Raw genomic sequence first — 16,545 nt, 5'->3', positions numbered from 1 at the left:
AGATTAGGGAGAACCTCAGCATAATCATTTTCATGCAAGATTAGAAATACATTTCTAAGGCAAGAATCTGAGAAAGGAGACAGAAAGACAGAAAAAGTCAAGTAGACCCAAAGAAGCAGGGAGTGCTTTCTTGCTTCCTGGATTCTGGCTTTGAGGCCTGCTTTCCCGTTCCACATATGTGTGGCCTCTTCTAACATGCAGGGATCCAAAGAGGAAGGAGTCCTTTCCACTCTGGCTTTCTGAACAAGGAAATGTGGAAGAGATGTCTGATCTGTTTATATCAGTGTTTCTCAACCTTGGCGACTTTAAGTCCTGTGGACTTCAACTCCCAGAATCCCCCAGCTGAGAAACACTGGTTTAGATGGTGGGATGTGAGGGTGAAAATAACAAGTGTACTTCTTCCTTCTTTGAACATGGAAAGTACTGAAAGATTGTTGGCTAATTGGGTAGGAGACTGATTTTGCCAAGGCCAAAACAACTTGGATATAGAGAGATTATTCAGTGCACATCCTAGAAGTCTTCATCCTCCCCCCAATTATTAAATACTCTTTTACTGGACACTCAGGGTCTCCAAGGCAGCCCGAAGCCACTTGGGCTTGCCATTGGTGTGCAACAATAAAAATGACTAGGATTTAATATTAGTAAGGAAGTCTTGTTCAATGTTGTTGATCTTTTTAGCTTGGTCTCCTCCTATGCATCCAGGATAGACTGGACCTGTCCCCCTCCCCCCCCAAAATAGATCTAAATTTAGTTTTTTCTTGTATTTTTCAGTAAGGAACTTACTGAGTACATTGCAGCTTTGCAAGGATAGTAAATTCCTGCTTTTGACCCCAGAAGGCATGCAAACGTCTTTGTCAGGTAGTTACAACCTTGTTTGTAATTCTGGAAGTTGGCAGGCTGTAGATTATATAAAGGAGAAGCTGTACTACTTCCAATTCTAATCATAGATTAGCTGAATTGATGAACTGATATAGACTGAAACTCTCAAGTGGAATGAATTGGCATTCAGCTTCTGAATTCATTAGAGAAAATAAATGCCATAATCTCAATCAGACAGTGGATCTGATAAATAGCTCTCCCTGCAGCCTCTAATGTATGTGCCCTTTAGACAGACAGCTGTCAGTATGATAGCTGTAACTCCCTCTGAAACACTCAATCCATCAAATGAAATTAAGAGTGACATTTCTCAAGTTGAGCAGAATTTAGTAGGTACTTGCATTTTCACTTTTCAGGGAGAATATAGCTTCTGTTTAATCCCTTCTCTATAAATTTCTAACAGCAGGAGGAGTATAACACACATACACAAACTTTCCTTTTCTACTGTTCAATTAAATTTACTTAAGCGTTTATGGAGAATTGAGAAAACCTTAGCTCTGAGAAGCTGGTACTCTTTCCCAAAAGTCTGTGCAGGATTGCTGCCTGTTTCCTTCCTCTTCAGAAACAGCTTAATCCCAGAGGCAGAATACCATTAGACTTATTCTCTGAACCGGGTGATAAAATGTATAATAAAATATAATTGATGATTTCTTGCTCATAAATCATACCCTTAAATTTGCCCCAGGAAAAAGACATTTCTTTGTCTAAATGCAGTTATCTTTGTCTTTCGGGTTGAATGCATCACCTGTTTGGTATCTATCCACTCAATGGCAAAGCATTTGCAAAGAAAAAGATAGCTTGCTGAATGGCATGGGGAAATTAAAGAGAAGTGGCTACCAGAATAGGGATGATATGAAAATAATGTTCTCAGATCATATGAAAGCAATACCTAGTATTTATTTATTTTCTGTTGCTGCTCATCACCAGTACATTATTCTGGGCAGCTAACCGAATTATAGTTAATGACTGAACTATAGCTAGTGATTTACATTTAGATTTTATTGTATTTTAATTAATTTAAGACATCTCCAGTGCTTATCCAAACGTAAAAACAAAGTTTATAACTGAATAAAATATAAAGTATCATGGTTTCTGAATAAATAGCAGTTAGCAAGAGACATCCCTTTTTCTATTAACTATTTTTACTCTGGATTGGCAATAACAATGTTCTCACCAAATAAAAGCATTTCTAGTTGCCTATTTATAGCAATAGCACTAAACTTATATACTGCTTCATGATGCTTTAAACAGCACCTTCTAAGCAATATTGTCAGCATATTTACCCCAACAATCTGGGTCCTCATTTTACTGATCACAGAAGGATGGAAGGCTGAGTCAACCTTGAGCCTGTCAGGATTGAACTCCTGGCAGTGGGCAGGGTTAGCCTTCAATAAAGCATTCTAACCACTGCACAACAATGGCTTTTATTTATAATGATTTCAGATTTGCTTCAAGCAGCTGAATCTCGGTTCCTTTCCCTTTACATTAGAGACCATTTTCAGTCTCAAAACAGCCAAACTTTGCCATTAGTTGAAGTCATTTGGTCTCACTTTTGTGAAATAAGACTCTTAAAGCTTCCTGTCTCCTCTTTATGTTCATATGTTGGTCACCTTGGGAAACAGTGGAAACAAAAGTAATTATATGAATTATCTCTATTATAGCACTTCACATACAAATGCTCAGTTATGTGAAGTGTGAATTCCTCAGATAAGTGTAACTTGGTATCTAAGAAATGTTTATTTCCCAGATATTTGTGAAGTGATTTGTAGTTTTCTCCCAAGTTCGGTGGAGAATTTTTCAAAATTATTTTCTACTACCAAGAAAACAAATACAAGTAATCCTCATTTGGTGACAGTAATTGGTACTAGCAACTCAGTTCTTAAGTGAAGTGTCTGCTTAGTGAAATTGTGACTCTCAGCTTTCTTTTGCTTTATGAAAGTCATAAATGTAAGGATTGGCCATGAAGCTCTTTTTTATTACCAATCTAACTATGAATGATTGCTAATTGAGGCAGTTGCTAAACAAGGACTACCTGTACGGAAAGAAGAACATATTGTTCCAGGTAGTCCCTGTCAATCTCATCTGGCTTTATCAGGGATGAATATGATCCTAATGAAGACATGGTTGGATCAAACAAAGGTCAATGCAAAAGCACTGGAGTTTGGCCAAGGAATTTACTGGGTTACTCTGGCATTTATTCAGCCACAGAGATATTCTGCCATATCTACCATCTTTATTTTCCAGGTTTGCCGCTGCTAGGAAAGAACATCCCAGGATTTTACCCACCATAATGTCACATAGGGGCTTAGTGCTGTATATCAATGGGCTGGCATTTAAAAGGAACAGCAAAGACCAGAGAATGCATAGTATTTATGTATTGAGATTGATCCTTTGAATTAAGGGAAATTAAGCTGTTATGGATGCATTTTCAAGCCATACTTTGGTAATTTAAAGAGAGTAAAATTGCCAGAATAAATGATAAAGAATAAAAAATGAAATTGGTTCTGTGATACAGGACCAATTTCAGCAGGCAAGTCACTTCCACCTCTTTTTCTAATTATGGAAAAAAAAGGGGGGGGTCAACAAGCTATTAATGGGCCTTTGGGATATTGCTTCTAGGAACCCTATCCAAATCAATGCTTTTTTTGTAAGAACACTGCAGAGGATAATAGTGCCAGTTTTTTCTCATTATAGGAGTAGTGGGGATGAACCCAGAGGAAATCGTGATCCTGTTCATGTGTTCAATAGGAACAAAATACATCAAAGGTTGGGTTACTGACATCTGAAGAACATCTGGAGAAGAAGCTCTCTCAGATCAGTTGCTCTCCAGATACATTGGATTGGAACTAATTCCCAGCCAGTTTTGTTTGTTTTCAGAGGAAGTGATTCAGAGACATGCATATCCTGTACACTTGGCCAGGGAAAACCTATAGGACCACAGCCTCTAGTAGCCATTGGCCAATTCTGCTGTCCATCTGGCTTTCTCAAGCAATACCCAGAAAGATTCTGGAAAAAATAATCAAGCAATGAATTAGCGAACACCTAGAAGCAAACAAAGTAATAGCCAAAAGCCAACATGGGTTTGTCAAAAACAGATCATGCCAGACTAATCTTATTGCATTTTTTGCTAATGTGACAAAATTAGTGGACCAGAGGAATGCCGTTGATATAGTTTACTTGGATTTCAGTAAGGCATTTGATAAGGTAGACCATATCCTACTAGTAGATGAAGTAGAAGAATGTGGGTTAGACGGCATCACCACCGGATGGATTCGTAACTGGCTGACCAACCGCACTCAACATATAGTCCTCAATGGAACTGCATCTACATGGAAGGAAGTATGCAGTGGAGTACCCCAAGGCTCTGTTTTAGGCCCAGTACTCTTCAACATCTTCATCAATGATTTGGATGAGGCAATACATGGGGAACTCATCAAATGTGCAGATGACACCAAGTTGGCAGGAATAGCCAATACTCCAGAAGATAGGCTAAAGATACAGAAGGATCTTGACAAACTTGAACATTGGGCACTATCTAATAAAATGAAATTCAATGGAGAAAAGAAATGTTCTACATTTAGGCAACAAAAACGAAATGCACAGGTACAGTATAGGTGGTACCTTGCTCAGTAGTAGTAACTGTGAAAGGGATCTTGGAGTCCTAGTGGACAACCATTTAAATATGAGCCAGCAGTGTGCAGCAGCTGCCAAAAAAGCCAACACAGTTCTAGGCTGCATAAACAGAGGGATAGAATCAAGATCACATGAAGTGTTAATACCACTTTATAATGCCTTGGTAAGACAACACTTGGAATACTGCATTCAGTTCTGGTCGCCACGATGTAGAAAAGATGTGGAGACTCTGGAAAGAGTACAGAGAAGAGCAACAAAGATGATTAGGGGACTGGAGATTAAAACATATGAAGAACGGTTGCAGGAACTGGGTATGTCTACTTTAATGAAAAGAAGGACTAGGGGAGACATGATAGCAGTGTTCCAATCTCTCAGGAGTTGCCACAAAGAAGAGGGAATCAAACTATCCTCCAAGGCACCTGAGGGTAGAACAAGAAGCAATGGGTGGAAACTAATCAAGGAGAGAAGCAACTTAGAACTGAGGAGAAATTTCCTGACAGTTAGAACAATTAAGCAGTGGAACAGCTTGCCTGCAGAAGTTGTGAATGCCCCAACACTGGAAGTCTTTAAGAAGATGTTGGATAGCCATCTGTCTGAAATGGTATAGGGTTTCCTGCCTAGGCAGGGGGTTGGGCTAGAAGACCTCCAAGCTCCCTTCCAATTCTGCTATTGTATTAAGAGTTTTCTTCCCTCTCACCCACCCTCCCCCTTTCAGTTGGACCCAGGACCTGTCTCCTCCCCCACCTTGGCAGGCCTCCTAATGACATAGGTAGTTAAATAAAACGACAAACAGCCTCTCCTAAGAGGTTCACACAGGCTGAGGGTGAGGGTGGTGCTATCCTGCTTTTCTGGAGGTTTGGCGGGTTAGTGGAGCTTGTCAGTTGGCCGGCCCGGATCCTTCAGAAACGTGAGAGGCGTGTTAGGAAGCGCAAGGACTTGTTGGCTTGATTCGCCCAGTCTTGGGTAAAGCGCTCCTCCCTCCTCTTGCATGCCCCGTCTCCGGTACTCCGGGATCTCCGCCCCAGGCCGAGTGGGTAGCGCTGGGGTGGCTCCTGCCCCCGCGAGTCTCTGGCTCCGCCAGAAGTGTGGGAGGACGTCTATTCTTGCGCCAGTTTCCCAACGACGCCGGCGTGCGCGTTTGTGTACAGGTGCACGTGTCTCCCAGCCCCTGAAGACACGTGTCTGAGGGAAACTCGCTTTTTTTCCTGCGGGAGCCCCTCTTGCCCTGAGTCGAGGGCAAAGGAGCGCTTCATCCTCTGCCCCGGACTGGCGCACGGTTCTAAAGCCTTCTGGCGCTTTGCGGTGCGAGAGGGAGCTCAAGGCGGTCCCGGGGAGAAAGGCACATCGCCCGGGAACGGAGTCTGGTTCTTCTCCTTTCGCCTCAGCTACAGGCGGTCAGAGAAGAATCCCGCCCGCCCGCCCGCGGGAACGGGAGAAGCAAACAAGCGGCGGTGCACAGAAACAGGCAGTCGAGGTGGGGGAGCAACTGGGCGGCTGGGAAAGAAGGCGCTTGCGCTTCTTCTGTTGCCGGGGAACTGGACGCCGGCTGCCCCTGTCCGTCCCGCGCCCCCGCCAGGAGGATCTGCAGAGGGGGAGGGAGGTATCGGAACCGGGCGCCCCGGGCGCCCCACCTGGCAAGAAAGAGAAGCTGTAAAGGGAAGGGAGGTGTGCAACCAGGTCCTGTCCTGTCCCGGATCTCCGGGGCGTCTCCGCTCCGCAAGATGCGCGGCAAGAGCAGAAAGGAGAGCCTTTCCGATTCCCGGGACCTCGATGGCTCCTACGATCAACTAACCGGTGAGTTCCCCCCAAGCTGGCAGCTCCTTCTGCTGAGAGCCGCCGCCTTGGCTTGAGGAGGGGCAGGGAGGGGGGGGGGTAGGAAGATGCAGCATCCCTTTAACAGCAAACTGGGTGGAGTGTGAAAGAGGTCCCGCACAGTAACTGTTGTCGACCCGCCGCCACCACCTGCCATAGGTGGGGTTTTCTTCCGTGCATCCTTGTCACGATCTAGGGAGGGGTTCTTTACTCCATTTCTGAACAAAACTTGCACAAAGTGATGGTGCCGAGGAGTGAGGGTTGGGTTACGGCGCTGATTTTGTCCCTTGACATTTCGAAGTAGGTGAAGGTTTGTGTTTGTGGTATGTGTGCATGACTGAATGGCTTTTACAGGCGGGAGAACGGAACCTTTTCATTGCCTGGCTCCTTTAAAATAGTCCAGGATCTGGACCCAATGTTGGCTGCAATGCCTTCCCCCAAGACTCTAAGGAGATCTTTATGAACTTACCCCTGTATCTAGAGTCTGTAAGCCAATGTAGAAGTTGGACGAGATCCCCTTGAGATGGACAATGAAGTCTCAATTTAAAAAAAATTCAAATCAGAAGGAATTCATCTACGTCTTTCTGCTGCCCCTGTTCTGTACGAGGGGCATAGAAATTTAATAAATAAGTTTTATTTAGTAGAGGGTCTTAGCCGACTACCAAAAGCAGAGACCTCATATCTATATAGAGGGCTAATAGGCGAGATGCCTTCCTTCTACCAGGAACTGGCAAAATTCCTTTAAATCTGGTACTGTCCATGGTGCTGGAGTTTGCTGCTGGGATCTCTCCTGCACACGGCAGAGCAATTTTCTCTCTCTTGTTGCCCCTGAACGTCATTCAAGCGATTTGATGCCTGCAAAATTGACTCTTCAGCCACAGAGATATTTTGAGCTCCGTGGAAATTTAAAGCCCACATGATTCTCTTGTCTCTGAAGTGACTTCAACGCATCAATATGTTTTAAAATCGAAATGAAGTGAAAAAGAAGCTTGGGTTCCTCCCAATTGTGACCTTTAATTGTGGAACCTCCTGATCTTGTGCCATTCATATTTTTCTGTCCAAGTAAGAGCTTTGACATTAATCGGTCTTCGGATTTCTGTGTACCCTTTTTATCTGAAGGGAACCAGAGGAGAATTAAAGTCAAGAATTCTTGTGTTTTTCAACTCTCTCTTCCACACAATCTATAGAACCATTTAACCCTGGTTGGCTTTTGATACCATAAATTCACTATTCCTCTCTTTTTCTTTTTTAATTTTTCCTATAGTTTTATTTTTAAGATAAAGTTATAAACAATAAGCAACAAAGACAAGATCACTAAAGACAGCTACTGATCACAATTCTTGTATAACATATACATTTGTGGAGCAAGTGAATACAAATAATAATAAACTTACTGTCTAATGAAATGTTGGACGCTCAGTTACGTAGCACACATATAGTGAATGTCTACGTGTTATATTTTGATCATCTCTTCATTTCCATTTACAACTGGATAATTCTCTCTTGCAACAAAAGTTCACATCATAACTGCTGAAAAGAATATATGTGACTTTTGCTCTAGTGCCATTTCTTGTTGTCTTTATTTTTAGTCCACCTTCTCTCTGTCAACACATATTACCTTGCTATTAGTTCCTTTGAATCATTCACATTCATCTTCATTGCAGCTTGTTAAGCACAGCTCTTGTGCCTGTATTGAGAAAAGTAGCAGCTAATCCGGAGATTTAATGAGAGACCATGGAATACAACAAAATACTTAAATGAAAATTTAAACTATGGCTTCTGAAGACCACATGCATTTATTATTGGGTGTTACTTGAACTATAGGAAATCTTTCCTAATTGATCTGTAAAGAAAATTCTGTAAATATTTATCTCCTCTTGATATTATTGGAAATGAATATTTCTTCCAAGAATCCAAGTTCCAGCCTGTTATATGTACAAAAATGAGGAACACAGCTGAAAACAGTAAACTGATAGCATTCTAATATTCCTATACTCCTTCATAATCAAGTCCAAGTTTTGCATTATCTTACTTCCTAGGATTAATCATTTCTTGAGCACACTGTCCACCTTAAGGTTAAGAAAACAAAAGTATCTTTCACCTTCACAGCTATCAGTTCACTCAGCACGCTGGTCGAGATGTATCTGGATTTCCCATTTTCTATTTCTTTCTCACAATAAATTAAATCCTCTTCACTTTGGGGTAACAAAGTGATGCCTACCTAAGAATTTCAAGTTGTTAATGTTTTGACTCTACTTTTAATTCCAGGTATTTTCCTCTTCTAAAACTATCATTGTTATATTGTATTTACTGTAACATAAAATAAATAATTACAGTAAAAAATTACAGTGAAAAAAGTGAATGATTGCTGGGCTTTGCACTTATGATTGTCACAGCATTCCTGTGGTCACAATCAAAATTCAGGTGCTTGGCAACCAGCATGTATTTATGACAGTTGCAGCATCACAAGGTCATGTGATTGCCATTTACGACCTTCCAAGGGTGGGGTGGCAAGCAAAGTCAACAGGGGAAGCTAGATTCACTTAATAGCCATGTGATTTGCTTAATGTTTGTGCCACAAAAGTTCATAAAATCAGATGCAATTCATTGAAGTGCAAGGCTTACTACCTATAACTAACACACACACACACACACACACAAACACAAACACACAGATATGTTTTCATAGATTTTCACACACATATATATGTGTGTGTGTGTAACTATATGTATATGTGTGTGTGTGTGTATATAAAGTCACAACCCCTGGTATGCCCAAATATGGGAGGAAATATGGGAAATATGGGAGGAAAATATCCTCCTATATTTGGGCATACCAGGGGTTGTGACTTTAAATATATACCTTTCTTGCTGGCTCATCTGATAAGGAGAAGAACTCTGTGGCTTAATGGTTAACACATCTGCCTAAGATGCAATACAGCACAGGTTCTAATCCCAGTAAAGGTATGGCTAGCTGATGAGAGCTAAATAGTTTGAAATAGATCTATACTAGTCTCCCTTTATTTATTTATCAGCACAAATACAACACACACACACACAAACATATATATATGTGTGTGTATATATTCTTGTGTATATATATATATATATGTGTGTGTGTGTGTGTGTTTGTGTGTATCTATATATCTATATATCTATATCTATCTATCTATCTATCTATCTATCTATCCATATCCATATCCATATCCATATCCATATCCATATCCATATCCATATCCATATCCATATCCATATCCATATCCATATCCATATCCATATCCATATCCATATCCATATCCATATACATACATACATACATACATACATACATACATACATACATACATATATATATATATATATATATATATATATATATATGGTCTTGTTGTATTAGGGTCTTTTCCCGTGTAAGATTCCCGTGTAACAACAAGACTAACATACCTACACACGTGAAAATCTACGAAAACAGATATGTTTTCGTAGATTTTCACGGGTGTAGGTATGCTGGTCTTGTTGTATTCGGGTTTTTTCCCATGTAAGATTGAGATTGAGATTACAGCCCTACATGGCATTGGACCTGGCTACCTGAGAGACCGCCTCCTGCCAATTGCCTCCCACAGACCGATTAGATTGCACAGACTAGGCCTCCTCCAGATTCCATTGGCCGGTCAATGTAGGCTGGCGACCCCCCGGGGGAGGGCCTTCTCTGCAGCTGCTCCGGCCCTCTGGAACGATCTCCCCATTGAGATCCGGACCCTTGCTACCCTTCCGGCCTTCCGTAAAGCGACGAAGACCTGGCTGTTCCGGCAGGCCTGGGGCTGTTGAATTGTCCAGCCCCATTCTAGGTTGTGAATGTTGTTGTAATTTTAAACTGTTGTTTTATTTATTTTTTATATCCCCCCTCCCTTTTTATTGTAAGCCGCCCGGAATCTTCCGAGAGTGGGCGGCATACAAAACTAATAAATAATAATAATAATAATAATAATAATAATAATAATAATAATAATAATAATTGTCTTGGCAATGTCTCACTCACCATCTTCAGGCTGGGTTTTGGACTTAAAGCATGGTCGGAGCTGCCGTCTTTCTATAAATCTTGGTGGGGGTTTGTGGAGTGCTGGCTTTGTTTCAGTAAGTGGAATGATTGGTTGTGTGGTTGTATCATGATTGGAAGATTGGTGCTGATTGGTGCTGGCTGTTGTTTCGTGTTGTAACGGCCTGGGTGGCGGGTGAGGCTTGTTTGTTGACTAGGGCTGGTTTTCAGATGCTTTAAGGTCAATACCCAGCCTTAAGATGGTGAGTGAGACCTCGCCGAAACGTTACCAAGACAATCTCAATCATACATACATACATACATACATACATACATACATACATACATTCATTCATTCATTCATTCATTCATTCATTCATTCATTCATGTTGTATTTGTTCTGATAAATAAATAAAGGGAGACTAGTATAGATCTATTTCTACCTCATCAAAACGTCGCCATGATACTCTCAATCTTACACGGGAAAAGACCCAAATACATTGTGCATACCTGTATGCGTGAAAGTCTATGAAAACACTGTGTGTGTGTGTGTGTGTGTGTGTGTATACATATACATATACACATACGCATGCATGCATACATACATACATACATGTGTGTGTGTGTGTGTGTGTGTTGTATTTGTGCTGATAAATAAATAAAGGGAGACTAGTATAGATCTATTTCAAGCTATTTAGTTCTCATCAGCTAGCCATAGGTTCGAATCCCAGTATGGCTAGCTGATGAGTGCTAAATAGCTTGAAATAGATCTATACTAGTCTCCCTTTATTTATTTATCAGCACAAATACAACACATGTAACAAAGGCAACAGTAAAAATATTGGGTTCCTGTCTGGATGGTCTCTTGTGACGAGCTGATGGACAGAGAATGGAAGCCATGGACTTCCTCCCATATTTGGGCATACCAGGGGTTGTAACTTTAAATACATATACATATACATATACATATACATATACATATACATATACATATACATATACATATACATATACATATACATATACATATACATATACATATACATATACATATACATATACATATACATATACATATGTATACACATATGTGTATATATGTACATATATATACATACATATATACATATATATACACACACACATATATACATATATACATATATACACATATACACACACACAAACATACATACATACATACATACATACATACATACATACATACATACATACATATATAACATCTTGGTTACTGTCCTAATAAAAACCCAACAATCTTTTGGGAAATAATATTTAACTTCAACAATTTATTATTCAGTTTTGTTATGCTGGAATATCTTTTTGTTTTGTCAGACATCTTCATCAATCTCATGAAATGAAGTGATGTGTTCAGATAGGAGAACTGTCCCAAAGGTGCTTTTTCAAGAGGCAAGTGGACATCTTCAAAGAAAAACAAGAAAGTCCAGTTGCCTCTTGAAAAATCACCTTTGTGACAACTATGATCTGGATGACTGAGAATCTCCATAGACAAATAGGAGAACTGAATATTCATTTGGAAATCCCTTTTATAAAGGTTTACCAAGAAAGCAGAGATGTTTCATGCCAATTGTCTATGTAAAAAGCCTTAAGTAACGAGTCTGAAATAAAAAAGTTAATACAAGTTTATTAAACTCCTAAGGATGGTTGTGTAAATTGATACAGAATAGGCAAACACAGAAAATCCTCTCTTCTTCTTTCTGTTTATGTAATCCTCCTGAAGTACATAATTTCAGAAATGATTCTTAGCCCTAGCCACCAACTACTTGGTATTGGCCTTAAGATTATCTAAAAGATAGTCTAGTGGTCAGGAAAATCTTGTGCTCATATCCCTCTGCTTAGAGTCTAAATATGGTATTACAATAATGCCAATTGAAAATGCAGTTTACTTTCAGCATTACATCTGGCTAAACAACAATCTGCTTTTTCAAGAGAATGTTAGTAACAGCATCTTATCTTGTTACTAAATCTTAAAATAAGCTATAAAATAGGTACTGTTGTTGACTTCATTTATAGTGATTTGCAGCTATTGTAAAAACAGTCTGAATATTCTTCGTAAACAACTGTACAGAGTATTTTTCTATATACATGCAACCATTGTAATGAATACTTGGCTATTTTTTAGTACATTATAGGGTCATGGTAGATTTTTAGGAGAAGAGGGGCCTTGCAGTGGGTTAAAACAGGATGATAAGTATTTGCAGAAATAGCTGTGCAGTTTATTCATATGAATAGCCTTTCAGTAGTTCCACCTGAAAACCCACAAGCTCTTGAAGTGGTCCTTTAAGCAATAGAAATGCTAAAAAACATTGCTGCATGCATGAAGAAGAATCTATAAGCATTAATGTAATACAAATCTAACTCAAGATGTTAATTTATAATAAGTTATTATTATACAGTGATTTAATTGAATGCCACTCATCAGTAACATTGGAAGTGGTATGTTTTTCTTTCTAATTTGAAGGTGTTACAATAGTGCTAGTGTTTCCTTTTTCTTTTCTCTTTCTATAGTCCCAAGGGATATTGTATTTCTTAAAGCTTTCAATGCACTATAAGCATCGATAGAGCCTCTTCTATCCAAAATAACAGTGTAGCAATGAATAAATAAGACTATACTACAGGCAGCAATGACCGAATCACATTGTCTTCAAACTACATGAAAATGATTGATTGATCCCATCTTAAACCTCCCCTAGTATGGTCTAAATCAGTAGCACACAAAAGGTATACCACTAAATATAGCCCTTTTCTTCAGCTGATGGTTTAAAGTTTAACAGTGAAGGAAGCTAAGATATGCCCTGTGGCTTGGACATTAGTTCCCAAGTTCTGGTCCCTCATGGCCTTTAGACAATCTCAGCTACAGATGGGAAAAGGAAAAAGCTGGTCTCCATTCTAGGTTCTTCACCACCAGTGTGCCTTGATTTCCCCAGGGTGTTCAGCCAGCTACCTTGCAACTTCTTTGTCATGCAGTTGCTGCTGAACAGCTGGTACAAAGACAGTTGCATTTGGCAGTGGGTGAATGATCACTATAGAAACAGCCTACAATGCTCTTGGGATGCTGACAAGGCCTACGTTTACTTCACCCCCTTACAGTGACAGGTAAAGAGCTACTGTAAGTCATGTTGCTTCTTTCAGAACACTCACTGGGAAGGCTGCACAGGCTTATATATAGGGTAGCAAAGTAGTATCTGTCCTGAATTTCCTCATAGCAAAACTGTGATTCAAAGCCTGTTAGCCCTGCATGGTAGCTCACACAAGAAGCACAGGCAGGAGTACTAGCTCTACCTTTTTGTAAAGTTACCTTAACAGCATCTAGCAAGATTGAAGGCATTTCTCTCCCCCTTTCCTCTTACTCTCTGGAAAACCTGAGAGGGCATCTTCTGAAAGGCTTCTCTTTCTGTGAGCTGAAATATCTTCACACATCCGTTGTTCAGACTGCAGCTCTTCCTCCTGCCTCCCAAGGACATTTCCAAGTACCATTATGTACTGTAGGCCAAACTTGTAGTATGGTCCTGTCACTGTGAAGACAAAGAAATGGAGGCATCATAACCACTTTCAACTGTTTCTCTGCCCAGGAGGAAGCAATGAAAATTACAGTATTTCATATACAGTTTGGATACCAGACCTGGTTGGATACCAGCATCATGGACCTGGTGCTCCACCTAGTTGCCTCTTATCTAAAGTGGCATATTTTGAAGGGCCGCCTTCCTTTCTCTGGCCTAAAAAGAAGAGCTCGGATCACTGTATCCATGATGTAATTGTATTAAATATACAATTACACACGTATGTAGAAAGCAGGTGGTATGAAGTATTTCTAGTTCTATGATACCTTGCGTATATATGAGGGCAGTGTGTGTGTTTGCACGTGTACACATGTGTATATGGTTGTAAGAATCTCCCTTGTCTTCTCACCCCCTATACAAAATGAGTTTCCCCTACTTTGCTTGAGATTTTTCTGTTGGATTTTAACTCTTTTCAACACCCAAGGCTTTTGTCACTGGTAAAATCTTGCCAATTCTAACATAAACGGTGTGGTTTCACACCTTGAAGTGTAGGGGGATAATGGTTCTCATATACAGGAAGATTCCCACCAGTTCCTCATGATGGAGGTGATTTCTGGACAATTTCTGGATGCTGACAGGACTATTAAATGATCTCACTCTTCATTATCTTGCTGACTTTGAGATTTCAAGGACCAAATAGTTTGCTGTAATTGGGGATGCTGCATCTTGTGAACTAAAATTTGCACTCTGCAGATTATAGATATATGTGTATTCTGTGCCTATCACCTTTTTTCTCTGTGTTTTGTCTATTTCTGAGACTATGGTCTCTTTTGCTTTCCTGGCTTGGAAACTCTCTTGTTGCTCAATCTCAATCTCGTAATTTCACTCAAATTGAATTGGCTCCAATTTCAAATGAGATGTTCATTTTTCTAGTGGGCAAATGTACTGGAGGTGTGCAATTGAGTACTTGAAGGCTGTTTTTGTAATGTAAAACATTTGAGTTATTCAAGACATGGGGAGGACACTATTTTGTATTTTCTGTTTCTGCTTTGCAATGTTCAGTCTGTTTGAGTTGGACAAAAATTGAACAAGACATCTTATTCAGGACCTCTCCGTTTGGATAGACAAAAAATAAATGAGAAAATATTGCTCCAGCAACAAATTTGATATGAGGTGTGAGAGCAGCTTGTGTTATTTTACTTACATTGGGAATATAGTACTGTGCAATTTCTGGAAAACAGAATAAAAAGAAAGAAGTTGTCTAATTTCATCTTTCCATAGTTTGATTTCTTCTTGAAGTATTGGTTCCTCAGTTTCCTTAATTTCCAGTCAACATGGCCAAATGTTGAACAAAATGGCTGCTTCAGTTTCCTTCATCTGGAAATTAGGGAGGAAAATAATAAAAATATCTGCATTGCTGCTTATGCAAGTTTAATGAGCAATTCTGAGGAAATTCAAAATTAGCAGAATCCGCTGTTTTCCCTGTCCCTTTTATCTGTCTGAAGGGATGAAATTTGTTCAAGTCTGACCAAAATCGGAGAGACTTTCACCATATGGGATTAAAGCACTGAGTGCTATCTACTCTCCTGTAATATCCTGTAATAATGTCTCATATCTGAACTATCCTTCTCATGGCAGTTCTTTTGAGTGTCTTGGGGAAATTTATTGTCCAGGCTGAAGTTGCCCAGTTGGGAGGGGCTCAGGATTTCATGCTCCTCTGCAATAAAACACAAACTGGATTGGGATTTCTGGGTGGATGGAGCTAGTGGTCTGAAAGAAGAGGAGGAGTTTCCTGTAACTCCATAGTCATGGACAGATCACTTTCTAATAAATTTCTGCAGAGCTGGAAAACCACTTAAAATAATGTGCTGCAAGTTCTTGATGTTTCTGGAAAATTCTCAAATGGGCTTGGAGAATTTCCTGTTTTGACATTTGGTAATATTGATGAAGCCCTGTTGATCTGAACATGGAAATGGCTTGGATAATGAACACTGTTTGTCCTAAGCACTCTCTTTGCTCGAGCACTTTTGTTTGTGAGGAATCCACAAATGCAAGACAGAAATCTTTTGAGGCCCATCTGAAATCCTTCTCCATGGCAGTGGATGCATCAAAGGGGGCCTATATTTGTCCCCTGACTGCATCCGCACCAAATAGGCCAGCAATTCTTTTTCATAGCCTATGGCTTCTTCTACATTGAAGAGGAAGAGAATCTTAATACTGTTTCTGGGGAAGTGAGTCTAATACAGTCAAAAGCTCATAGTAAGTAATACTTGTTATTTGTGGATAAAGTTGATTAGATCGCCTCAATTTGGCTTCCATTACTGGAGAATGTAATTTTTGGCGTTTTCTTGTTGAGATTCTTTTCAGCTTTTAAATCCTGAGGATGTGTACAGAGTATCTAGAGAGGTGAAGTTTGTCACCTGCTTGCTTGATCTTTTGCTATTCCAAGATGATTAAATAAACTCAACTCACAATCCTGTATAAATTCTACTGAACAGCCCTCCCTTACCTCAAAAGTTTCTGTAATTATAGGCTGATCTCAAATATTCCATTCCTGAATAAAGTGACCAAAAAAGTGATAGCTTTGCAACCCTAAATTGACCCATTTCAATTATATTGCAACCATAATATAGTAAGCACTCAGAT

The 16,545-nt window shown here is 39.9% G+C and overlaps 1 protein-coding gene across 2 annotated transcripts in view; it reads left to right on the top strand.

Annotated features, from left to right (window-relative positions):
- Positions 1-6,230: 6,230 nt before the first annotated feature.
- KCNIP2 (potassium voltage-gated channel interacting protein 2) overlaps positions 6,231-16,545 on the top strand; it is a 125,302-nt gene continuing 114,987 nt past the window's right edge. For both annotated transcript variants that reach the window (XM_032225510.1, XM_032225508.1), the window contains exon 1: positions 6,231-6,303. In XM_032225510.1, coding sequence (XP_032081401.1) covers positions 6,231-6,303 — 73 coding nt within the window. The remainder of the gene's footprint in view (positions 6,304-16,545) is intronic.

The sequence above is a fragment of the Thamnophis elegans genome, chromosome 10, assembly GCF_009769535.1.
Source record: "Thamnophis elegans isolate rThaEle1 chromosome 10, rThaEle1.pri, whole genome shotgun sequence".
Lineage (NCBI taxonomy): Eukaryota > Metazoa > Chordata > Lepidosauria > Squamata > Colubridae > Thamnophis > Thamnophis elegans.
Note: the sequence above shows the minus strand (reverse complement) of the source record. Positions and strands in the feature narration are given on the sequence as shown.